Below are 25,170 nucleotides of genomic sequence, written 5' to 3' on the forward strand. Positions count from 1 at the left end.
AAGAAATTGATGCAATTGAAAGGCCCTCACGATCACCTTACCTAAACCCGATAGAACACCTCTGGGACATTATATTTCGGTCCATCAGACGCTGGCAGGTTGCTCCTCAGACTTTACAGGAGCTCACTGATGCCCTTAGACAGATCTGGGAGGACATCCCACAAGACACCATCTGTTGTCTCATTAGAGCATGCCGCGACTGTCAAGCATGCATACAAGCACGTGGGGTCACTCAAGATATTGAGAAGCATTTTGAGTAGCAGAAATTGAAGTTTGGCAAAATGGACAAGCCTGCCACATCACTTTTTCACTATGATTTTCGGGGTGTCTATAAAATTGAGCCCTCTGTAGGCTGAAAACTTTTATTTCCATCAAAGATGTGGCATCCTTTTGTTCCTAAGACATTAAACTGTCCATATCAGTATAAATATCCAACATAATTTTTTTTCACAATGAGATCTGATGTATTTTCAAAGTGTTCCTTTAATTTTTTTGAGCAGTGTATATGTCTGGTTCAGTCTGCCCATAAAGATGTACAGTATATATTTGCTAAAGACATGATCACATTACTTTTCCTAAATATGGTTTATGTTTAGAATAATACTGTCATGAATGTCACACAAATCAACATAATCAGGTATATTAATCATATGAAACTACTTAATTATGTACAGACATGGAAATGAATGACTCCGAGTCGTGATATTTTAAAGGCTCAGTCGTTGCCAGTGTTTCAATTTCTATTTGGGTTTATTTGAAACAAATTCATTGTGTTAAATACGTGAAGGAGACAACAGATGTTGATTATTAAGTATAACTAACCTTTATTATCTAAATTGAAAAAAGACAAAAACAAAGAAAACAAAAGCAATACAGACAACAGAAATTATGACTAACACATAGGCTTTTAAAATATTACAAGTGATTTTACTGTGTTTTACACATGTCTTCTTGTTTTGGAGACTTAGGCCACCACTCGTCCTTTCTGGCTACATCGAGACCTGTAGCTGCATCTGCATCTGCAACACACCAGACTTTTATTAAACCAATGAAGATCAAGTAACAGTAGATAATAAAATCACCTGTTCTGCTGTGGCTGTGATGATCATGATGGTCTTAAATTTACCCTGTTTCAGACCTGAGAGTCAAACCAGATATTAATGTAGCAAACAGCCATCAGAGTGCGTTTTATCTGACTGCAGTGTTTGTTGTTCATTACCAGGTAATAATGTTGATACAAATCAATATATTACATTTATTATGATATCAAAAGACTAAGTTCCGCACTTTTAGCTCATACTGCAACATAGAGCCATCTCTCCATAAATTTAATTTTCCACTTGTTGGACATCTGAATAAAGGACTGTAGAGCCACTGTAAAGTGAAACATCCTGAATGTTCACTAGGTTTTGTTGCCTCAATGCAGACATTAGCATTGCCCTACTATGAACTGACACTTTTTAATACAACTAAAAATGGTCAACATTCTGCCTTTAAAACAAACAGTGGCTAAACATTTTATAAGCCCTAGGTTTGGATGTGCTGCAAAAAGATAGGGATTTTAGATGCATCGACTGTAATATGGAAACCAATCACAACAGGAAATGCAATATTGTTGGGAAAGACAAATTGATCAAAAATATCAAAAGAAAAGTGATGAGCATTCAAAAGCAATGTCATATCCACTTATTCTAAAAATTACTAGTATCCAACTCACAAGCTGAGATGGTTCAAATCTTGACTTATTGTCTCGTAAAGTTCATTTAATATGTCATACTTCTGACTGGTGTCATGATTATGCATTTGTTTTATTTAATTTGTCCATCCTTTTTATATCAGCAAATATCAGGAAGACAAGAGTGTTCAACAGCACCACAAGAGTGTTTAAAATTATCACACAGATGAAGCAGCACCTCTCAAACATTTTCATTACAAACTGTATATTGGAACATTTATGGAGGACAATTAATTTCAGGACTGTTGCATTAGACTGCTTTGCTTTTGGCTACTGGATACATGAGCGACTGGCTCGGTTTTGGCTTAAATTATAATTTAGTTAAATGATGATCCTGCTCAGCGGACAGGCACAGTTTGAATGGACATCACCAGTTTGCTCAGGCTCATAAAAAAATAGAGTTCAACAGTTGAGGACGGTGCTGATTCATGTTTTAATGGAAGACTGATAAAATCCATCACCCCAAGCTTTTGTCAGTGCAACCCCAGTTTCCCTAAACACACAGTGTGATATTGCAGCAGTTACCCCTCTCTGCGTCTGGAGTATCAGGAACATTGGAAACCTCTGGCAAAACAAACAGCTTGAGTGTTCATGATGTACAAAAACTCTTAAAGGGATAGTTCGCCAAAAAATGTCACTATCTACTCACCACTATGCTGATGGAGGGGTGGGTGAAGTCTATTAGTCAAGAAACTTTTGGAGTTTCAGAGGTAAACAGTGTTGCAGCCAAATCCAATACAATTGAAGTAACTGGTTACTCCTTCTAAAGAACCAAAATAAATAATACCATGCCTCCATACTACTGGTGTTGTTTCATCCACGTGTCTGGGTGCCGAGTAGGGATGGGTATCGTTTGGTTTTTATCCGATACCGGTTCCTAACCGATACTTTTAAAACGATACCGGTGCCTAAACCGATACTTTTTTCAAAAAAGTGCACAAAACGATGCTTGACCAAGAAAGGCTTTTTTTATTGCCAAATATGTTAACTGTTTAAAGTAGATTATAAATATAAATAAATACAAAACCCTTTTTAACTTAAAACTATGAATAACATACGAATTGTTAACAAAAGTTTACACTATACTTAAATAAATACAAATAAATACAAATAAATACAAAACACACACACTCTGACTCGTGACTCTGACTCCGGTGCCTGAGCCAAATGAAGACTGAGGGTCGCTTTTCCATCACTCAGAGACCCCCGTGTCTCCGCGGCTGGGGCTGTCGCAGGCAGGCTTCGGCCCCCCGCCTTCGCCCCCCTAAAATGCGGTCGCTTTTCTGAAACATTTCTCGGCGTGGTCTTCGTTCCTCCCGCCCCAAGCCTTTCCAAGCCGACCCGGATCCGGTCGCGGCGCACCGCCACGGAGGAAATGCGCCCGGCGGAGGGGAGAGGTCCCGCGAGGAGACCCCCCCCACCACCACCACCACCTGCACGGAAGCCCTGACGCACGCGGGGCGCGGGCAGCGGAGACAAGAGTCTGTCCACCGGCGGCCGCGGCCGTCATCCGTGAAGGAAGGAGCGGAAGTGTGAGGAGGCGGGACGAGCGGAGACCTCAGGCTTTGATTGGCTCAGGTACCGAAATGAGGCACCGAAATCTCTGTTGCATTTCGGTCCGGGTAGGTATCGGTTGTATTGGAACCGGTTCCATATTGGAACCGGTTCTCGGTACCCAACCCTAGTGCCGAGACCTTCAATTCAACTCGAAACAGCATAAGTTACACCATGTTTTCAGCCTAAATGTCCACAGATATATCCTCCTCGGAGCCATGTTCACACATGTACGCACACACTAAAGACAAGCTGCATCCGCCAGTATCACTACTTCAAGTAGTGGACTTTTAGGCTTAAAACATGTTGAAATGAAGCTGAGTCGACACTTTATGACACCACACGAGAGGTATGGAGGCATGTTATGTTTTTTTCTTTGTGTTATTATGTCTGAAGGAGTCACCAGTTACCTCAATTGTATTGGATTTGGCTGCAACTCTGTTTACCCCTGAGAATCCACAAGGGTTTTGTGGACTCAAACACTTCAAATACCCCTCCATTGGCATAGTGGCGAGTAAATAATGAGTGAATTCTCATTTTTCGGTAAACTTTCCCTTTAAAAATAAGTGTGGCAGACAAGCTACACAAAAATGTAGTTGACAAAAGTTTTCTACCTGGAATGGTGCCAAGGCTGGAGTTATCAAAGAATTGCTTGGGAAAGGTTCTGGGCAGCAGGTCCGAGCTCCCACCCACATCAAAGAAACTGCTTTTGGGGGAGTCGAGCTGATAGACCTTTGGAAAGTCCATCACCTTCCTAGGAGAGTCTAGGATCTTCCTAGAAGTAACCAGCAACTTCTTAGGTGAGCTAAGGAAGCTGGAGTCTGAGGTCTCTTGTAGGCCCCTCTTGGTAGTCTTGCAGGGCGATGAAGGCTTGTCCACTTCAACTTTGCTCTTTGCCTTCAGATTGATGGCTCGGCTCTTCCACTTGCTTATCTCTGTCTGCTGAGTGGACACCAAGCTGTAGTGAGACAGGGGCAGATGTCAATATGGATTTAAGAGTTATCGAAACTAACTGAGCAGTTCCACTGTCAGACTGGTTGTACTTACCATTCCAGCTCTGTTGTTTTAAGGCAAAGCTGTTTGACTTCCTTCTCAAGTATGGTCTTGTCCAGCAGAATGCTGCTCTTGATCACCACACCTTTGGGGTTGGTCAGTTTAGTGTGAAGGTCCTCACCCTGCAAGACTAAATTTTCACATTTTCCAATTAACCAGTCTTCCTATGGAAGCCCATTTCCGCCACTGTTCATACTTAGCATCTCATTATTATGACTTAGCATGTCATTATTATGAGATAGTATCTCATTATTATGACTTAGTATCTCATAATTATGACTTAGCATCTCATTATTATGACTGAGTATCTCATTATTATGACTTAGTATCTCATAATTATGACTTAGCATCTCATTATTATGAGATAGTATCTCATAATTATGACTAAGCATCTCATAATTATGACTTAGTATCTCATTATTATTATTATAAGCCGAGGCTGAGCGGCTGCGGGGACAGCCGCCTTACTCGCGGAAGTGGGAGACTGTGCATTGATACAGAGACATAATATAATCGATCCATGTTTTGTGCTCCGTTCATTGTCTTGGCGATGTGCTGCGGCTGAATAATTATAACCAGCGCTGCTCCAGGATCAGAACAGACGCTCATTAAAAGTTCAGTCGTCCTGTGTGTGTGTCGAAGTCTGCTTCCGCCTCACTTCCCTCTGTCCTCTGTTAAACACCAGCAATAATCACAAGTTATTAGGACACGTACAGGACTGATGTTTACTTTGTGTTTGTTTGAGCTCATGAAACACATGTTTAAACACCGTGTGCACGTAGTCCCCCGCTCCACACAACACGAGACGTAACGTGCACAGTCAGGACCTTCAGCGTTAAAGTGACTGAGTGATCCGAAGTCATGATCGGTCATCATCGGATAATAGCTAAAAAATACATGTGATTATCAGTTTTAGGGAAGAGGAACAGAGACAAGCATACACACACACACGCACGCACACACACACAACCCCCCCACACACACACACACAGTCTCCATGACAGACCCTGCAGTCAGTATCTCATAATTATGAGATGCTAAGTCATAATAATGAGATGCTAAGTCATAATTATGAGATACTATCTCATAATAATGAGATGTTAAGTCATAATTATGAGATACTATCTCATTATTATGAGATACTATCTCATAATAATGAGATGTTAAGTCATAATTATGAGATGCTAAGTTATAATAATGAGATACTATCTCATAATAATGAGATGCTAAGTCATAAATTGTGATACTATCTCATAATAATGAGATACTATGTCATAATAATGAGATGCTAAGTCATAATTATGACATACTAAGTCATAATAATGAGATGCTAAGTCATAATAATGAGATACTATCTCATAATAATGAGAAACTATCTCATAATAATGAGATGCTAAGTCATAATTATGAGATACTAATTCATAATAATGAGATGCTAAGTCATAATTATGAGATACTAAGTCATAATAATGAGATGCTAAGTCATAATTATGAGATGCTAAGTCATAATTATGAGATGCTAAGTCATAATAATGAGATACTATCTCATAATAATAAGAAACTATCTCATAATAATGAGATGCTAAGTCATAATAATGAGATGCTAAGTCATAATTATGAGATGCTAAGTCATAATTATGAGATGCTAAGTCATAATAATGAGATACTATCTCATAATAATAAGAAACTATCTCATAATAATGAGATGCTAAGTCATAATAATGAGATACTATCTCATAATAATGAGAAACTATCTCATAATAATGAGATGCTAAGTCATAATTATGAGATACTATCTCATAATAATGAGATGCTAAGTCATAATTATGAGATACTAAGTCATAATAATGAGATGCTAAGTCATAATTATGAGATGCTATCTCATAATAATGAGATGCTAAGTCATAATTATGAGATGCTATCTCATAATAATGAAATGCTAAGTCATAATTATGAGATGCTATCTCATAATAATGAGATGCTATCTCATAATAATGAGATGCTATCTCATAATTATGAGATACCAATTTTTTTTTTTTCATCACAGTGGCGGAAATGGGCTTCCATAGTCTTCCTCTTAACATAAAACATTTTAATAAAAAAAATTAATTTATCACCTGCAGAATTAAACAATTCAAGAGGCATCATTCTTCGTCATGTGCACTTTGACTTTTGTGTGAAATTGTGTTAGAAAAAATTGTAAAAGTTAAACTCTCTCTCCATTTGTGAGAATCTCTGTTTTCTAGAACCACCGTGGATACATGAAGTCATGAACAGAAAAAACATTCAACCTAAAAGGTGAGCATGTGTTAATAATGCATTCAGTTTGTTACCACTGCGTTAAAGTGAAGGTAGACGTCATCTGAACCAAACTAAGACACAGTTTAATTTCATATCCATAATCTTTACTAATCTGTGATCCAGCTGCTACATTCCTATTATCAATTATCTTATAAAAAGGCCAAAAGAAAAATAACGTTGTCACTACCTGAAGCTGAGAGCTACAGTTGAGGTCTAAATACATTTTCAAACTTCTGACTTACATGACTCCTCTCCCTGCTGTTGTAGCCTCCTCAACGTCTCCTTCAGATTTCTTAATGATTCTTCCTTCACGTTCAGCACTGTACTCAGTCTCTGGATCCTGACAAGGAAACACTCTGGTCACAACATTCAGCCACAGAACAAAGAGCAAAGTACAAATAACGCTCTTATGTGTCGTAAATGAGGAAGGTTGACAGCTGAGAATTTCATTCGACTGTCAACAGGCACATCAGCCTTTTTAAAATAAATGGATAGTCCCTCCACTATCACAATAACACATTAGGTTCAGCCAATAAATAAGACCGAACAGAATAAGTAGAAAAATAGAACTGGTACTTGAGAGAGCGTTTAAGACCGTCAAGGCTCAACTTGTGACCGCACATTTGAATTCTCGAGTTCCATGTTTTGTGGGGGAATCTGCACCAAAGTGCACACATTCATAAATATCAGTCTCCAAAACATGTCCGATTGTTTTTATGAATAATTATCTCAGAAAGCAATTTCACAAAAACAAAACATGGATTCCACCAGTCAGACGTTTTTTTGTAATTCCACTGACTCACAGACGGACAAACAAACACAGATGAAAACATACGTCCTTGGCGTAGGTAACAAAAGGCTCTTACTCTTGTTTGTGTTTATCAGATGCAGAACTCAACTCCACCTCCTTTTTGAACAGTTTAGTCTGGAGAATTTCCAGCTCAGCAACACTGGGTGATGCTCTTTTCTGATATGGGAAAGACAAATACAATATGAGCTGCTTCATGTGAGTCAAAGAACCAACATTTAAACATGTAAACAAAAACAAAAATGACTGCAATAACTGAGCTCAGAGTCTGATATAAAGGTAAATAAACCTCTTCAGCTATAGAAAGGCTGTTATTTAGTCCCTACAGATAATACAAACCTCAGACTCTTGCAGTTTGCCCCTGAGCGTTTGGATCGTCTTCTCTTTCTCATCGTTTTGCGCCGAGCTGTCCTGCAGCTCTGTCTGCAGAAGCTGAGTGGCCTGCTTATGGCTGGACAGCCTGTTTGTGGCCTTTATCTGTGCCTCCTCCAGCTGCTCATTTTGTACATGCAAAGCCTGGAACACAGAAAAATATGTCACTAGCTGTTGGACAGGTTTGAGATGGACACTGTAAGAAGAGAGAGGAAAGGGATAAAAGAAATTAAAAGGTCTTTACGAGCTAAGCTATAATGTCCCATGAGCTCAGCTAAAAATAACAATGAAATTGTCCTCACAGTGTGTTCAGACTCCCTCCGGTATCTGTGCTTCTCAGACCCAAGCTCACTAGTTCCTACTAAAGCAGTGGTTCTCAACTGGGATGGCTTCAGGACCCACCATCACCCCTTAATGACATCAACCCAAATTGAGGAAAGTTTTCAACTACTCAATGTTATTGAAATGAAAAGATGGTGCAGTTTGATCCTGAGATAGAACAGAATATCACAGTATGCCAACACAAAAAAAACAACTTTAATGATAAACCAAAATGACCAGCAGGTGGCGATGCTAGAGAGGGAAATATTCCTTTTTACACTCAATTAGCCTAATTTGAATTGAAAATAGTGCTGTCAAACGATTAAAATATTTAATCGCGATTAATCGCATTATGTCGTAGTTAACTCAAAATTAATCGCAAATTTGTATCTATTCTAAATGACCCTTCATTTATTTTTTTTCCATAATTTTTCATCATTGAAAAGTGGATTGGCTTGCTTCATGCAAATGTTTTATTTTATTGAAAAACAACATTGCCAAACAGGGCGGTAAAAAATTAAATTATAAAGTGCACATTTCAGGTAAACAAGGACTCAGCCTATAGTGCAGTTAAACCATGACTTCATATTTTCTTTTTTTCAAGTTTGCTGTGTACATAGCAGTTAGGCCTCTTATTTAAGAAACAATGAACCGTAACAGTTAGGTTACCAATATAAGGTATGCCTACTACTTCTTTGCTTTCAGCCAGCTAATCAAACAGACAAGCAACAAAATAACAAACAAATAAAAATACACAGGCATGTGTCGGCCTACTTTGAAATAAATTATACACAGAACTTTGTAGGGCTATTTGAGTTCCATATTTGTGGAAAATGTATGAAATAAGAAGTACCCTATTTTGAAATAAATAAAAACATAGCAGCAGCCTAATATTTTTTTTATTTTAGTTGGCGAAATATTAAAACAAAAAGCGAGAGCAGGTCAGACTGGAGGTGAACACAGATACTGAAGCTCGGTAGAAACCAACTGCAGCTTCTGCTCTGATCAAGAAGCTGAGGCGCTGATCTCTGAGCAGCTGAGACCAGAGAAACTCTGTGTTTTCACTGTTTCCATAGTTAAGAAGCAGCCGGTGAGTCAGTGAGCGGCTGCTTCACGTGAACGAGTTCTGATCTCACAGTGTCTCTCTGAGCGAGTGAGCGGGGGGCGGAGCCCCCAGACCGGTGCGCTATCTGGGAGCACGCGCATGCACGCACACACAGCACTAATTAAAAACCAAAAAGTTAATCTTAAGGACATAAAGTAATACAACATACATAATTCAGTAACTTAAGCATTTTTTAACAGACTCAACAGCCCTTTCATGCACAAACATGAAATAAAAAAGTCCAACTACTGAGAAGTAGTTTAAAAAAAGACTCAAATTATGTAGCTGAAGCTGAGAATACTCACTCACTGAATGTATGACAACGAACAATGCACTATGGAAAAAATGCAGTGTAATGAGTAGCAGCTTTTATCCACAAACTCACAATGCAATTCAAAAAGATTCATGTTCAATTAGCATATGAAATTATGGGAGGTGTCTATTAGCATTACAAGGCATTAACGCCAAATACTGTTAAGGAGTGTGAAATAATGGCACGCTGCTGCATAAAAAAAATTCCCCTCAAAATAAAAGCACAGGATTGTTTTCTTAAAATAATTTTTTGCAAAGGCAAAGTCCCGCAACCCACTGCCCACCAGTTGAGAATCACTGTACTAAAAGGTGTCAATATCAGACATCAAAGACATACTTTTACTTCTTCTTCAGTTTGCATGAGTTGAGTAAGAAGGTTCTGGTTGTCCTTCAGCAAGGAGAGCTCTGATTTCAGAGGAGCTCCCTCAATCGCCTGCAGCAGAGTGGAACTTTTGCTTTTCTCCTCTCTGAGCTGAAAACGAGCCTGAGCCTCCAGCAGCTTCAGCTCTTCACTCAGAACACTCTGTTCAGCAGTGATGCCCTGTAGGAAGTCCATTGACAATATGACATTAGGAAGACAAGAAATAGCATTGTAGTGAACATTTGATGGAAAATTGTTACACTTTGTTATTAGCCAGACCACATTTAAAAACATAGGAACATTTATAGATTAAGATCTTTACTATATAATTAAAATAGCAGTAGTTGTGAGCAACCATATCCCAGGTTTTCATTAACTGAACTGAATGAATGGATCCTATTTGCTGATAAATCCTAATAGTTCCTGGAGAAATGCTGGACATCTCCCGAACAGACACGTCAAGTTTCCTTCACAACTGATGACAATCAGAAAAATGGCTGAACTGTTGAGTGTGCACTTTAAATGCTGTACACTTTGTGATGAGTAAACCGGTGTGTAAATGTATCACTCATTCTCGAAACAGAATGAAACGATCTGCAGTGAATCATGAAACTGCAAATACGTACACATACCCCTGCTGTAGGCTTCATTTAAAGTGAAGAAACCGGTAACAACAGAAACGATTTGTTATACCTTGTGGTGTTTGTGTTATTTTTATATCTTCTTTTTCTCCTTGCTTCTTCCCGCCATGCAGTGCATCTTAGCTAGCGGAGATGATGTACGTGTATATTTACATATAGGGTGGGGAAGTGAGATCTGATCCGAGATCAGATCAGGAGACACATGTGGGGCCACATTTTAATGCAAGGTGTGTCACACTTTCTTCACAGTGAACTTTGAATTGCTGTGCTGTTGAAATCTGCTATACAAATAGTATAGTTATATTGCCTTACAAATAGGACATACAGTAGGTTGAGAAGGCCACCTTCTCAGTCACACTTCTAAAATAATTTTGACACGTGGCCCAGACCACCTCTGAATGTTGTCTGGCATCATCGGATCTGTACCGATCTGAGTGTGTGTGTACCATATGTGTACAGTTGATATTTTCAGCAACTTTCCATAACACATCTTCAAAACTGTAGACATCCTGCTCACTAACATACAACAGATCGCCCCTCCTGCCTGTGGAAGTAATCAAAGAGGTGAATATTGAACACTACCTGCTAGGGACGGGAATCGGCAGGGACCTCCCGAATTCGATACTATCACGATACTTGGGTGGCGATATGATATGTATTGCGATTCTGTAAGTATTGCGATTCGATATAACGATTTCTTTTGGTTATTTTTTTTTTTAAATACTGGACAATGGAAAAAAGTTGAATCATACCTTCAAATACAACACAGTTAAATTAACTTAGAGCTTTACAAGTTTTATGTCAAATATTAACATTAACTTAATGACTGCCGGGCAGCCAATAGAGAAAATAAATAAAAATGTGCCCTATTATTGTAAAGACCCTGTCAACTGAACACAAACTATGCCACTTAGGCTACTTTTAAACAATAAATAAAAGGTAAATTAAATAGAATGAATAAAAGTTTAATTAAAATATAAACTTTGAAATAAACAAAAAGTAGGATATGGTTCATTGTTGTTTGCATGTAGGCTATGCAAAGCTAGTGCTTGGGTATGTTTAGATCCTTGTGCAAATACAAGAGCTGGTCAACATGATCTTTTTTTTTTAAAATAATAATTATTTATTTTTTTAAAATCGATTTGGGAGGCAGCGTGGCGATTTAAAATAGTCATTCACAGGAATCACGATTCCCCCCCCCAATCCCTAATTACCTGCAGGATCATCTTCTTGCTGTGGGCCAGGGCAGCTCTGCGGTCCAGCTCACAGCTAAGGATGCTGTCAAGCTCACTGAAGCTGATTGGCTGGGTGCTTATTGCGCCCTGTAGCTGCTCCTTGAACCTCTCCCTCTCTGTGATCTCCGCCGACAACTCATTGGGATGACAAGCCACATTGTCCGAGAACCTCTTCAAAATGATGGACATTTTCTACAAAGCCAGCAGAATTGTTATGAGATTTCAGTACATTAATGTTGGAGTGAAACCACATTTATTTACACTAAATCAAGGTAATCAATCAAAATCAAGTAAACCCCTTATCTTGCCATGTTAAAGAAAGTGAAATGATTTTCTGGATCCATCTCTTGATCAAGATCCGCACCAAGATTTTGTGGTTTCATCCCTGACCTTAAGTTTTGTGTAAATCAGTCCAGTAGTTTTTGCATAATCTTGCTTAAAAACACATCAACCAACACACAAATTGACAGGGGTGAAAACATATGCTCCTTTGTAGAGGTAATGACTGAATTGGAAGGCAAGCATTTTGCAAAGGCTGGGTCACATTCTCACCTGCTGGTAGAGCTGCCGCTTGTCCAGTAGATCAGCCAGTCTGTGTTCCCACACAGTATGGAGGTCCTCGTCTTTGACAGAGAGAGTAGGTGCCTGCACTCTGCACATCAGCACATCCTGCAGCCGCCTTTCCTCGAAAACAGACAAGTCTTTCTTCACCAACTCCTCAAACCGATTCCGACAATCCTGGGCCTTCACCTGTAGGCACACCTGAGGACATGATTTACTGGTTACTACTTTATCAAGAGTAAGACCTACATGAAATTTCAAGTGGACAAATGTTGATATTTACTAGAATGTTTCCCAGAGTCTGAACAGTCTCAAGTCCTAGCTGACATATAGCAGTGTAGGCGCTCATGGTGGCTTTTGGAAGAGAGGTCAGATAATCATGGTTCAAGGCACTCTGCACCCTCAAAACCTTGTCCATGGGTGTGGAGATGTATTTGGAACACCTGTCTATAGAGTGCTGAAATCCTCTGAAGGTCTCCTGCAACAAGTAGAAGTAGAATTATTAAATTCTTTGTCTGACTTTCACCTGCTGATGAATAAACAGCTAGAGGTTACAGTACCTGAAGCTGCCTGGTGGAGTCGTTCAACCTTGATGACACCGTCACCTCGACTCCAGCAGAGCCTCGATCTTCACTGAGCAACTGAAAGAAAAAAAAGAAAAGAAAAAAAGTCTTGTAAGTAGGCCGGTCTTCACTAGCAAAAAAAAGAGAACGACACACCATTCACTCTGTGTATAAATGCCTCATACTAAAGCTGCTTCATTATTATTGAGGAATATTTGACCATCCTCACAAATGACTGTATGCCACTGTATATTATGTATATTGTATATTACACTAAATCTGTAGAGGAGAATGTCTGTCTAATTCCACAGATACTCCAGTCTATCTCTAAGCAGTACCAAAGGTCAGGTTATAGATAAAGGGCCAACCAACAGTGCATTGATGTGTCTATGTTGATGGACTTTCATATCTAAGTCAGATGCTCCAGACAGCGAGGCATCAACTTCAACTCTCAGCAACAAGCACTTTATTTGTTCTATGAGGGGCAATTCTGGGTTCAGCATCTTGCCCAAGGACACTTCGGCATGCAGATGGGCAATACTGGGGATCAAACTGCCACCCTTCTCGTTGGAAGAAGAAAGCTCTACGACTGAGCCACAGCCGCTGGCTGTGCTGTTAGAATGCAAGTAGAGAAAGATAAATGGGGATGTTGTGGGAGACATCTTCAGATTGGGGCTGACAATTGCTTATGTTACTCTGTATATTTGTCCACCTTCTGGTCTCCTCGATGCATCAAGTCTACATTAGAATCTAGAGTTCTCCTTTGACCAGCTTCACGAAAACTTCCATAACAATTGAGTTTCTAATTCAATGCTGCTTCAGAGTAAATCCAGGAGGAGCGGGGAGGGATGGGGGGATGGAGACAGATCAACAAGAAGTAGTATCACAGTTCACTGTCATGTCAGAGTGACGGGGACAATTTCAGAGACAAAAACATATCTAAATGGTATTTGATTGTGTAAACCAGGGGCTTTGTTCGGGGCAGGGTGCTGAACCTCCAACTATGGCACTGACCAAATGGGTTAGACACTAACAAGCTCTGAAAATGCCTCAACTCCAAATGTCAAGGAATAAACCTTTTCCTCATCAGTAGGCCAATAGGTATGCAGCCTGGTTGGGCCAGGATCTAATAATGTTGGTGGTCTGTAATAACAGCTGTAGAGTATGTAGTATGTACACACTTAAACATGAATGGAATAAACTTCAGAAAAGAAAGTTGCTCTGTTTTTGACTGCAAGAAAAAGGGACCTCAGACGTCGTCCTCTTAGTGTTCCAGTTTCATAGGTAATGTTTAGCTAAACTAAATAAATGTAAAACTGTACTGTAAAGTGCTTTGAGTGGTCATCGTCAGACTAGAAAAGCGCTATATAAATACAAACTCATTTACATAATATGCTGTTTTATAGATGTTATCCCTCACTGACCTCACACTGCAATGTCTCCATTTTGTCCTCCACCTCTGCTTTGAGCTGCTGCTTCTCCTGCCTCAGCTCCTGCAGTGTTTCCTGTAGCTGATCCCTCTCCTCACAGAGAGACGTGACCCTGATGAGCAGCTTCTCCTTCTCCTCAGAGGAGATCTTAAAGCTGGCTCCCTCCTCACAGAGGAGACGGTCTCTCTCCTTTTCAGTGCTTTTCATTTTTTCTTTTAAAGTCTTCACCTGTTAGAAAGCCAGTCACATGGCTCATTCAAGATTCTCTTTAACTTTGATTTAAAATTATTAATAATCCCCACATCCAATTACAACTGTAATTTGTACATGCAATATACAGTACATAAAATGCTGTATTATAGAAGCTCTCTCTCACTGACCTCACACTGCAGTGTCTCCATATTGTCCTCCACCTCTGCTTTGAGCTGCTGCTTCTCCTGCCTCAGCTCCTGCAGTGTCTCCTGCAGCTGGTCCCTCTCCTCACAGAGAGATGTCACCCTGCAAAACAGTTTCTCCTTCTCCTCAGAGGAGCTCTGAAAGATGGCTTCCTTCTCACAGAGCAGAGTGTCTTGGTCTCGTTCAGGTTTTTCCAGTTTCTCTGTTAAAGTCTTCACCTGTGACAAAGGCAGCAGTCACAATGCTCATTCAAGAGTCACATCAACTTCGATTAAAAACGAATCCAAATGTCCTATTACAACTGTTATTATATAAACAATATACAAGCAGGTGTACATAATATGCTGTTTTATAGAAGTTATCCCTCACTGACCTCACACTGCAATGTCTTCATCTTTTCCTCCAGCTCTGCTCTAAGCTGCTGGTTCTCCTGTCGCAGTTCCTGAAGTGTTTCCTGTAGCTGATCCCTCTCCTCACAGAGAGACGTGACCCTGCAGAGCAGCTTCTCCTTCTCCTCAGAGGAGATCTTAAAGCTGGCTCCCTTCTCACAGAGGAGACAGTCTCTCTCCTTTTCAGTGCTTTTCATTTTTTCTTTTAAATTCTTCACCTGTTAGAAAGCCAGTCACATGGCTCATTCAAGATTCTCTTTAACTTTGATTTAAAATTATTAATAATCCCCACATCCAATTACAACTGTAATTTGTACATGCAATATACAGTACATAAAATGCTGTATTATAGAAGCTCTCTCTCTCACTGACCTCACACTGCAGTGTCTCCATCTTGTCCTCCACCTCTGCTTTGAGCTGCTGCTTCTCCTGCCTCAGCTCCTGCAGTGTCTCCTGCAGCTGGTCCCTCTCCTCACAGAGAGATGTCACCCTGCAAAACAGTTTCTCCTTCTCCTCAGAGGAGCTCTGAAAGATGGCTTCCTTCTCACAGAGCAGAGTGTCTTGGTCTCGTTCAGGGCTTTCCAGTTTCTCTGTTAAAGTCTTCACCTGTGACAAAGGTAGCAGTCACAATGCTCATTCAAGAGTCACATCAACTTCGATTAAAAACTAATCCAAATGTCCTATTACAACTGTAATTTGTACATACAATATACATGCAGGTTTACATAAAATGCTGTATTATAGAAGCTCTCTCTCACTGACCTCACACTGCAATGTCTTCCTCTTGTCCTCCAGCTCTGCTTTGAGCTGCTGCTTCTCCTGCCTCAGCTCCTGCAGTGTTTCCTGTAGCTGATCCCTCTCCTCACAGAGAGACGTGACCCTGCAGAGCAGCTTCTCCTTCTCCTCAGAGGAGATCTTAAAGCTGGTTCCCTTCTCAAGGAGGAGACCGTCTCTCTCCTTTTCAGTGCTTTTCATTTTTTCTTTTAAAGTCTTCACCTGTTAGAAAGCCAGTCACATGGCTCATTCAAGCAAGATTCTCTTTAACTTTGATTTAAAATGATTAATAATCCCCACATCCAATTACAACTGTAATTTGTACGTGTAATACACATAAAATGCTGTATTATAGAAGCTCTCTCTCACTGACCTCACACTGCATTGTCTCCATCTTGTCATCCACCTCTGCTTTGAGCTGCTGCTTCTCCTGCCTCAGCTCCTGCAGTGTCTCCTGCAGCTGGTCCCTCTCCTCACAGAGAGATGTCACCCTGCAAATCAGTTTCTTCTTCTCCTCAGAGGAGCTCTGAAAGCTCGCTTCCTTATCACAGAGCAGACTGTCTTGCTCTCTTTCAGTGCTTTCCAGTTTTTCTGTTAAAGTCTTCATCTGTGACAAAGGCAGCAGTCACAAGGCTCATTCAAGAGTCACATGAACTTTGAATAAAAACTAATAAAAATGTCCTATTACAACTGTTATGATATAAACAATATACAAGCAGGTGTACATAATATGATGTTTTATAGAAGTTATCCCTCACTTACCTCACACTGCAGGGTATCAATCTTGTCCTCCAGTTCTGCTCTGAGCTGCTGCTTCTCCTGTCTCAGTTCCTGTAGTGTTTCCTGAAGCTGATCCCTCTCCTCACAGAGAGTCATCAACCTACACAGCAGCCTTTCCTTCTCCTCAGAGGAGCTCTGAAAGCTGGCTTCCTTCTCCCAGAGCAGACTGTCTCTCTCTGTTTCAGTACTTTCCAGTTTCTCTGTTAAGGTCTTCATCTGTAGGTAAGGCCGCAATCAGGCTAATTCAAGAGTCCTTTTAACATTGTCTTAAAACTATTTATAATCCAAATATACTATCACATCTGTTATTATGATACAATATACAAGCAGATGTACAAAATATGCTGTTTAATAGAAGTAAAGTTATTCCTCACATACCTCACACGGAAGTGCATCCATCTTGTCCCCAAGCTCTGCTCTGAGCTTTTGTTTCTCCTGTCTCACTTCCTGCAGTGTCTCCTTCAGCTTATCACTCTCCTCGGAGACAGACATAACCCTGCATATGGCTTTCCTTTCTTTTTCAGCATTCCCTACTTGCTCCATAAGAGTCTGTATCTGTTCAAAAAGCAACATATCAACTACGAGTAAGTACACCACCAAGTATTTTCAATCAACCACCAGAGCTTTAAGGCTCCCATTAACAAACTCCATGAAAAAGCAAAAGTGAATCCAAAATCAGTTTGTCCATCTCTCAATTGTCTGACTTTATTACACTTCCTGTAGCTCTCAGCTCAGTCCATTGGACCCAGCTGATGAAGTTCATCTTAAGACATGGCTCAAAAATATATAGCTTCATTTTATTAAGATGAGGGGACAAGGGAAAATAACATTTATTAAATATGAGCAAAACCTTCGCTATAAAGAAACAAAAAAGAAGATAAAGTAACAAAAAATATTCATTCCAACCCTTTCTTTTCTACTTTTTTGGGGGATGGGGTAGGTGGAATAACCATCGCAAGGGATCGTTATTTAACAAATAAAAGACAAAAAAATAATTAATGTTATTTTCACAATCTCTAAATCTGCTCCTGAATTATGCAGAAAAAACTAAAAAAAAGATAATGTCAAAGTGAAATTGATCCTTGACCTCTTTAATATAAAATATTGTAATTTTGTCCAATTAGACATTTGTCTGAAAAACCTGTACATTCATTCTTTAGTTTAAGAATTTGACCACCAAAAGTTTTGCATCCAAGTTAATCTCAGTTCCACATTAAAACAAATTCCCTTGAGACATTCCTGGAAACGAGACTGGTGGACAAACAACTAAATATACAGTGCATGAAGAAATTCGTACATGTTTTTGACGCACTTCCAGCTGTGCACTCATCTCAAAGAGAGCTCCATCCTCTTTGGTTGTTTGTAAAGTCTCCAAATGACTGAGCAGCTCCTTCTGTTCTCGGTTCTTCTCCAGAGCATTTCTCAGCTCCTCCTGATTTTCAATCATCTGTTTGATAAAGAAATATTATCTTTGGACCACTAACATGCAGAGGGAAAAACAAACAGCAGAAGCCCACCACAGCTGACACGAGTGAATGTATTTTCAAATTTGGACTGGCAAAGCAGTCACCAGATCACTGACCATCTCAACATTTTCCTGCAGGTCCACCTTGAGCTGGTCTCTCTCTGCAGTCATGGAAGTAAGTGTAGAGAGCAGCTGGTCCATCTCTTCTGCAGAGCTCTGAGCTTCAACTTTCTGCTCAGACAGGAGAGCTTCTTTCTCAGCTTGCACAAATTGAAGCACTTTGGTCTGCTGCTTCTGCTAGAAAAATACAACTTGTGTTTATGGTATATAAGACTTCACTGATTTCATGGTCACAGTTTCATCACAGGATCAATAATTAGAGAAAGAGAGAGATAACACCATTAAACAAAACAGAAACGTTTCTCTTTTGTTTAATGGTGTTATCCTTCTCTTTCTCATTATCTTTTTTCATTTAGAGATCTAAGATTTAAAGAAAGTCAAAAACTTGATTCACAATATTTAAATCAATGTTACCAAAGATGGTTTCAGAGAAAGTACCATCAAAATCATACTTGTTCTTGAAGTTCTGTGCCGATTTCCTCATTTGAGGTTCTGGAAATCTCACTGTTAGCAAGCTTCTTCTCGTAATGCTTCATCAGCTGCTGCATCTCATTCAGTCTTTCTACCAGTAATGCTCTTTGCTGGTCACTCTCCTCCAACTGAAATCAAAAATGTATCACCAGCCGCGAACTGCCATAACTGGTTTCCAGTAAAGTTATTCTTCACAGACCTCACACTGCAGTCCCTCCATTTTGTCCCCCAGCTCAGCTCTCAGCTGCATTTTCTCCTGTCTAAGTTCCTGCAGTGTCTTTTGCAGCTGATCCCTCTCCTCACAGACAGAGGAGAAAGAGAAGCTGCTGTGCAGGGTGATGTCCAAGGAGCTCGGAAATCTGGCTATCCCCTCAAACAACAACGCTTTCCTTTCTGCGCCAGCATTCTCTACTTGCTCTGTAAGAGTCTTGATATGATAAAAGGCAACATATTAACTACCAGTAAGTACACCTTCAAGTATTTTCAATCAAGGACCAGAGCTTTAATGCTCCCATCAACAAACTCCATGAAAAGGCGCAAGTTAATGAAGTCATCAGTTTGTCCAACTCTCAATTCTCTGAGTTCAATACACTTCCTGTGGCTCTCAGCTGAGTTTATTGGTCCCCACTGATGACTTTCATTTTTAGACATGGCTCAAAAATATATAGCTTCATTTTGAAAAAAGGAAATTAGTTAATTAAATTAATAAGAGAGGGGGACAAGGAAAAATAAAATGTATGGAATATGAGGAAAACCTACACTATAAAGAAAGAAAACAGAAGATAAAGGAACAAAAAAAATAATTAATGATATTTTCACAATCTCTAACTCTGCTCCTGAATTATGGCGTTTAAAACTGAAATACAAAGATGTCAAAGTCAAATTGATCTTTGACCTCTTAAATATAAAATATTGTAATTTTATCCAATTAGACATTCGTCTGAAAAACTAGCACATTCATTCTTAAGTTTAAGAATTTGACCACCAAAAATTAAATCAAGTAATTTTTGCATCCAAGTTAATCTCAGTTCCACATTGAAACAAATTCCCTTGAGACATTCCCGAAAACGAGACTGGTGGACAAACAACCACATATACAGGGCATGAGGAAACTCTTACATGTTTTTGTCGCACTTCCAGCTGTGCACTCATCTCAGAGAGAGCTCCATCCTCTTTGGTTGTTTGTAAAGTCTCCAAATGACTGAGCAGCTCCTTCTGTTCTCGGTTCTTCTCCAGAGCATTTCTCAGCTCCTCCTGATTTTCAATCATCTGTTTGATAAAGAAATATTATCTTTGGGCCTCTAACATGCAGAGAGAAAAATAAACAGCTAAAGGAAAACGATAGCTGAAACAAGTGAATGTATTTTCAAATTTGGACTGGCAAAGCAGTCACAAGATCACTGACCATCTCCACATTTTCCTGCAGGTCCACCTTGAGCTGGTCTCTCTCTGCAGTCATGGAAGTAAGTGTAGAGAGCAGCTGGTCCATCTCTTCTGCAGAGCTCTGCGCTTCAGCTTTCTGCTCAGACAGGAGAGCTTCCTTCTCAGCTCGGACATATTGAAGCACTTTAGTCTGCTGCTTCTGCTGGAAAAATACAACTTGTGTTTATGGTATATAAGACTTCACTGATTTCATGGTCACAGTTTCATCACAGGATCAATAATCAGAGAAAGAGAGAAAACGCCATTAAACAAAGGTGAAACGTAAACATTAAGAGATCTAAGAATTTAAGACAGTTAAAAAATGATTCAGTAAATATATAAATCAGTGTTACCAAAGATGGTTTCAGAGAAAGTACCATTAAAATCATTGTCTGACTTTCCCTCTGACTTCGAATGGCAGACAACTCCTCGCTCAACTCACAAACCTGAGACAACCCACATGACGTCACATGACTGCACCTATATGCTACCCTCTATCAGACACTCTCCAAAGAGGTCTTACCTGATTTTGAGTTTGAGATGAAGCCAGCTCCTCCAGCTGAGCTCTGAGAGATCCCTCTACTTTACGAGATGCTGTAAGCTCTTCACTCAGAGTGGCCAGTTTTCTCTGAAATTCCACGCGGTCTATCAGATCTGGAGACAGAAAATCTTAAACCCCAATTTAAAGTGCATTGCAGACTGAGCGCAATTTATACAATCAAATGAAAGTTTGTCAAGTAGAGCTTTGGTAAGTAAAGAGCCTGACTTCAAACCTACCTTTTGGGACTTTGCCATCAAGCAGATCGGTGAGCTTGTTGTTCTCATCAAATGTAACAGTAAGCTCTTTTTGGAGATCACTCTCCATCTTTCTGTAGCGGGACTTCTCAATTTCAAGGTGAGAACGCAGGCTGTTAACTTCAGCTTCCATCTTCTCAAGGTTTGAAGTCAGGGTCACCTGAGAAGATCACAACAAAAACACCACATATAAAATATTGTTCAAGTGTGAATAATACACCTATAAAAACAAACATACAGATGATTAAGTCAGAGACACATAGTTCAAAATAGCTGGCCATGTAGTCAAAACTAAACATGAGATGTATGCCTGAACACAAATGATTGAGTGAAATCCGGATTTTCTGCAGTATTTCTCTGCCTACCAACATATGGGGAGGGGGGGTTCATGCACAGGACCACTAAGTTTGCTTACAGTGTTCATCTTCATACACGTTTGGGCCATAAAAAATGAATTTTTACTTGCTCTGTCAGTAATTTACTGCACCTCTCTGCAATCATTCGCAGTGCGCACTACAGACACAACTGAGCCAAACCATGCACGCCCTGCCACCTTCTCCAGCTCTACAGTCCGTATATCATCTAAGTTTACAAATTTTGTTGTTTTAACCCAGTTTGAGTTTACACACGTTTCCGATGATTATGTTTTGTTTGTGAATAAGTGAGAGTGAAGACGTAGAAGACACTGACAAGAGTCTTGTGGTGATATGTGCCAACGCCTTTAACAATGTGCTGTAAACAAAAACACATGATCTCTGCAACGGAAACTTTACGTTACATCCTGCCTTTATCTGCTGCACCACACATCACCTGAAGCCTGCGGATGATTTGTTGTTCTTGCGAACTTGTCTGAGCTGAGAACCTCCTGCTGCATTGTACATGTGTGAATAAATCCCACTTTTACAACTAGCTTTATATACCTTTGATTTCATCAGACCAGACACAACAATAAACAAGGGAGAATGATGCAACAAATTATTTGTAGTCAGTGTCCTTGTGTCAGACAGGAAACCCAATGTTAAACCTTTTCCAACATTTTAACTACTGAATTGATTTAAGCAGATTCCACTTACTTTCAAGTCCTCCAGAGCAATGTTTTGGCTGCGCAGGACAGCCCATTCCTTCTTTGTATCTCTGCTGACTCCCTCTGCATCAATCAGAGAGCGACGAAGCTTTGACAACTCCTGCACAAGATCCTCTCCGCTCTGAAAGAAGGCAACGTGATAGAACTAGCCTGCTTAATAACTGAGGTCACCTGATTAACTTATGTTCACTTCAACGGATTCAAGCTATAATTAGCCTTACACTTTAATAGACTTATTATTTATTATTATGACAATGATTCTGTGGACTGACCTGCACACATTCTGCATGTGGAATTGTGGCTTGTTCTAACAGCACCTGCCTGCCACTGCTAATCATTTCATCAACTTGCTTTTTGTTGCAAGGTTATATTTACTTGTGATTAAAAGAAAATAACACACACACCATTCTCTGAAGTTCCTCTGCTGATTCAGTTTTCTTCTGTATCTCCTCAGACAGAGTATCTACCTTGTTCTAACCAAAAGAAACACACATATCAAACATTTTACAGATTTAAGTTGTAATAATCATAACAATCAAATATTTTGTATTTCAGATTTTTTCTTCGGTATCTTAACAATAGTCAGCCACTAAAGATTTTAAAACAAGTTGAGATAGCTGGAACAATTACAATCTGTGATCTGGGTGCAGTATTCCCTCAACCCCAACACACAGCAACTTTTGTCCTTAGTCATGTCATATGGAGCTGGAACAACAATCTGACTTTACAGTGAACCAGGGCTTAAAGACTGCATACTAAGCAAAAAAAACCACTGGTAATTGAGAAGAAAAAATTATCGAGCTCTGTAATTCATTGTTAGCTACATTTGTATCACACAGGACAAATTTGTTTCCAGATGAATTAAAACCTGAGACAGAACATGTCATCTTACCTGAAGTACCTTGCACTTGACTTCAGTTGATTCTATGACCTTCTTATAGCTAGATATTTCATTTTGCACCTCGAGCTGCAAGTTGACAAACAAAATAATTGTAATAATTTATGAACAAATAAGCAAAAAAGCTAAGCCTAAAGCTTAACTTACTAGACTGTCATTACATTCAATAACAACAGGTAGAGTCTGTCTTCACCTCCTGCTCCTTCTTGAACTCTTCCTCCAGAGATTTGAACTCATCTGTCTCTCTCTTTTTCCTCCAGCTCCTGCGACAGAGCAGCTTTCTCATTCTCCAGACGTTCAGTCTGTTCGATGAACATCCCAAGCTCCTCCTTCAGATAGTCACGTTCAGCAACCATCTTGTCCTGCAAACACACAGTCCATCAGTGTGCATCACAAAGATTTTACACTTCACACATATTTCTAGTCTTTTTATTTAGTTTTCAACAGCACAATATATGCACTTTCTTTTTTCATTCCCATCAGCAAAAAACATTATTACACATCATTTTAGATAGACCATAGATGTTAATCAATTAATAGCCACTTGAAAATATAAACAGACGAAAATGCTTGTCCACTCCATGTATGAGCAAAGGGGGAGAAGGTATGTGTTATATATCAAATATTAATGTGTGATGCGTGTTTGAGGAGTTTTAGACTAACTGGGCAACATACCTCATTGTTTTAGGAAGGCTATGATGGGACTCCATCATTTAATAAATTCAGTTTTTGAAGCCTTAATGAATTTGTAATTTGTCCCACACTTTTTGAATCAATATATTGTGGACAGGAGGATCTGGTTTCAGCCATTTTTAGAAATGCACTTTAAGGCTGTTGAAAGTAATATACTCAAAAAGGTATTTCTTGGCCCTCAAATCTATGCCCTCAGTTGATACTCCAAGTACAGTCAATGTGATCTCCAGGGGGATATCTTACAGAAAAACTTTGAGGGAGAGAAACACCCCTCTCTAAAACACTTATTTATACCAACATAAACTAGGATGGATTGGGCCCATTTTTATCTTTCGAGAGCAATACAGAATCATAAATACAATTTTATATAATTTACCAATTATTTTCCCCTTTAATTATTTTATTTATTTTACAGTCTTTTCAATGGGAGTTTTTGTAATTTTTCCACACTGTTGCAGCTGAAGGAGTCTGTTCCATGCATATAAAACTCATTACTCAACTGTTTAAATAAGTTGAGGTTGTCCTAAATAGCTGGTGTAAGTGAACTAATCAATTTTCTTAAATAAATTCTTCATAAACCAAATGCTTGTTAATGAGATTATCCTCGAAATCCCAGAAGCTGACCAAAGTGTCTTTTATACTTTCATGATGACCATGGTCAAATCTTCTAGTTCTTTTATGGGTACACCTAAAAAGGAAAGGATTTAGAGGTGCTCTGAGAACAAATTTTCCTCGATATTAAGCCTCAGGTACATTGTGTTTTTACCTTGAAGACAAATAGCTAAAGAGTTAATTATATGAATGTTGTTTCTATGACAGAGATAAATGTGTGTGTCAGTCTGATACAGAGAAATAAAAGTTATAGAATAATCAAAATTATCTGGCAGGACTGATATTATTGGCCACAGGCTGTCAGTTGCAGGCCACTTCTGTAATTTATCTGACAAAGTAGAAAAAGATTCAACTAGGTTCGCAGAGTGAAGGCACACGGCTCCGCCCGCACTGACTGCTACAGGCCACTGTTGGCCAAATTCTATTATTCTTTAATGTGTGGCGAGTCCAACTCAAACCAAGTTCAGTACTGCACTTTCCTGGGAAGCCCTGTAGTAGCGGGGTGATCGATTGAATTTCAAGTCGTTTATAACTCCCGAAAATTACGAAAAACCAAGGCAATGATCATACAACAATTATTATCCCAGGTTTTGTTTTGCAAGGAAGCTCTAGTTTTGTATTGCCTTATGATGACTGTATTTCCTTGAAAAGATGGGCTATGAAGTTAACCAAATGCCAGGTTCTGGGTTTTAATAAAACACCTACATTTGGAACAGTAAAGAGAAGAACACTAAAAAATATGTTGGACTTGACTTCACATAAAACTATGTAAACAATAATAAGCAAAGAATAGGAAAGAGGTGAGGGTGTGTATTCGGTCTGAACGTCCTTAGTTCAACATACGTATATCAACAAAGTTCAATTCCGTCTACCCCAGAAGCCCAACATAGTTCAGTTCAGACAATAAAAGACACATTCA

General features: G+C 39.4%; 1 protein-coding gene across 1 annotated transcript in view; it reads right to left on the reverse strand.

The window, feature by feature from the left end:
* Window positions 1-876: 876 nt before the first annotated feature.
* LOC133024500 (centromere-associated protein E-like) overlaps window positions 877-25,170 on the reverse strand; it is a 36,342-nt gene continuing 12,048 nt past the window's right edge. The window contains 31 exon segments of the mRNA XM_061091635.1: window positions 877-1,019; window positions 3,904-4,247; window positions 4,337-4,472; window positions 6,886-6,983; window positions 7,510-7,610; window positions 7,791-7,967; window positions 9,899-10,102; window positions 11,778-11,990; window positions 12,351-12,560; window positions 12,643-12,837; window positions 12,920-13,000; window positions 14,347-14,580; window positions 14,733-14,966; window positions 15,122-15,355; window positions 15,510-15,743; window positions 15,900-16,133; window positions 16,285-16,518; window positions 16,674-16,907; window positions 17,070-17,246; window positions 17,989-18,138; window positions 18,274-18,453; window positions 18,729-18,875; window positions 19,867-20,016; window positions 20,153-20,332; window positions 20,693-20,823; window positions 20,947-21,124; window positions 22,038-22,169; window positions 22,453-22,521; window positions 22,941-23,015; window positions 23,140-23,190; window positions 23,192-23,308. Of these exon segments, the coding sequence (XP_060947618.1) occupies window positions 928-1,019; window positions 3,904-4,247; window positions 4,337-4,472; window positions 6,886-6,983; window positions 7,510-7,610; window positions 7,791-7,967; window positions 9,899-10,102; window positions 11,778-11,990; window positions 12,351-12,560; window positions 12,643-12,837; window positions 12,920-13,000; window positions 14,347-14,580; window positions 14,733-14,966; window positions 15,122-15,355; window positions 15,510-15,743; window positions 15,900-16,133; window positions 16,285-16,518; window positions 16,674-16,907; window positions 17,070-17,246; window positions 17,989-18,138; window positions 18,274-18,453; window positions 18,729-18,875; window positions 19,867-20,016; window positions 20,153-20,332; window positions 20,693-20,823; window positions 20,947-21,124; window positions 22,038-22,169; window positions 22,453-22,521; window positions 22,941-23,015; window positions 23,140-23,190; window positions 23,192-23,308 (5,226 nt within the window). The 3' untranslated portion in view covers window positions 877-927.

Source organism: Limanda limanda, chromosome 18, assembly GCF_963576545.1.
Source record: "Limanda limanda chromosome 18, fLimLim1.1, whole genome shotgun sequence".
NCBI lineage: Eukaryota > Metazoa > Chordata > Actinopteri > Pleuronectiformes > Pleuronectidae > Limanda > Limanda limanda.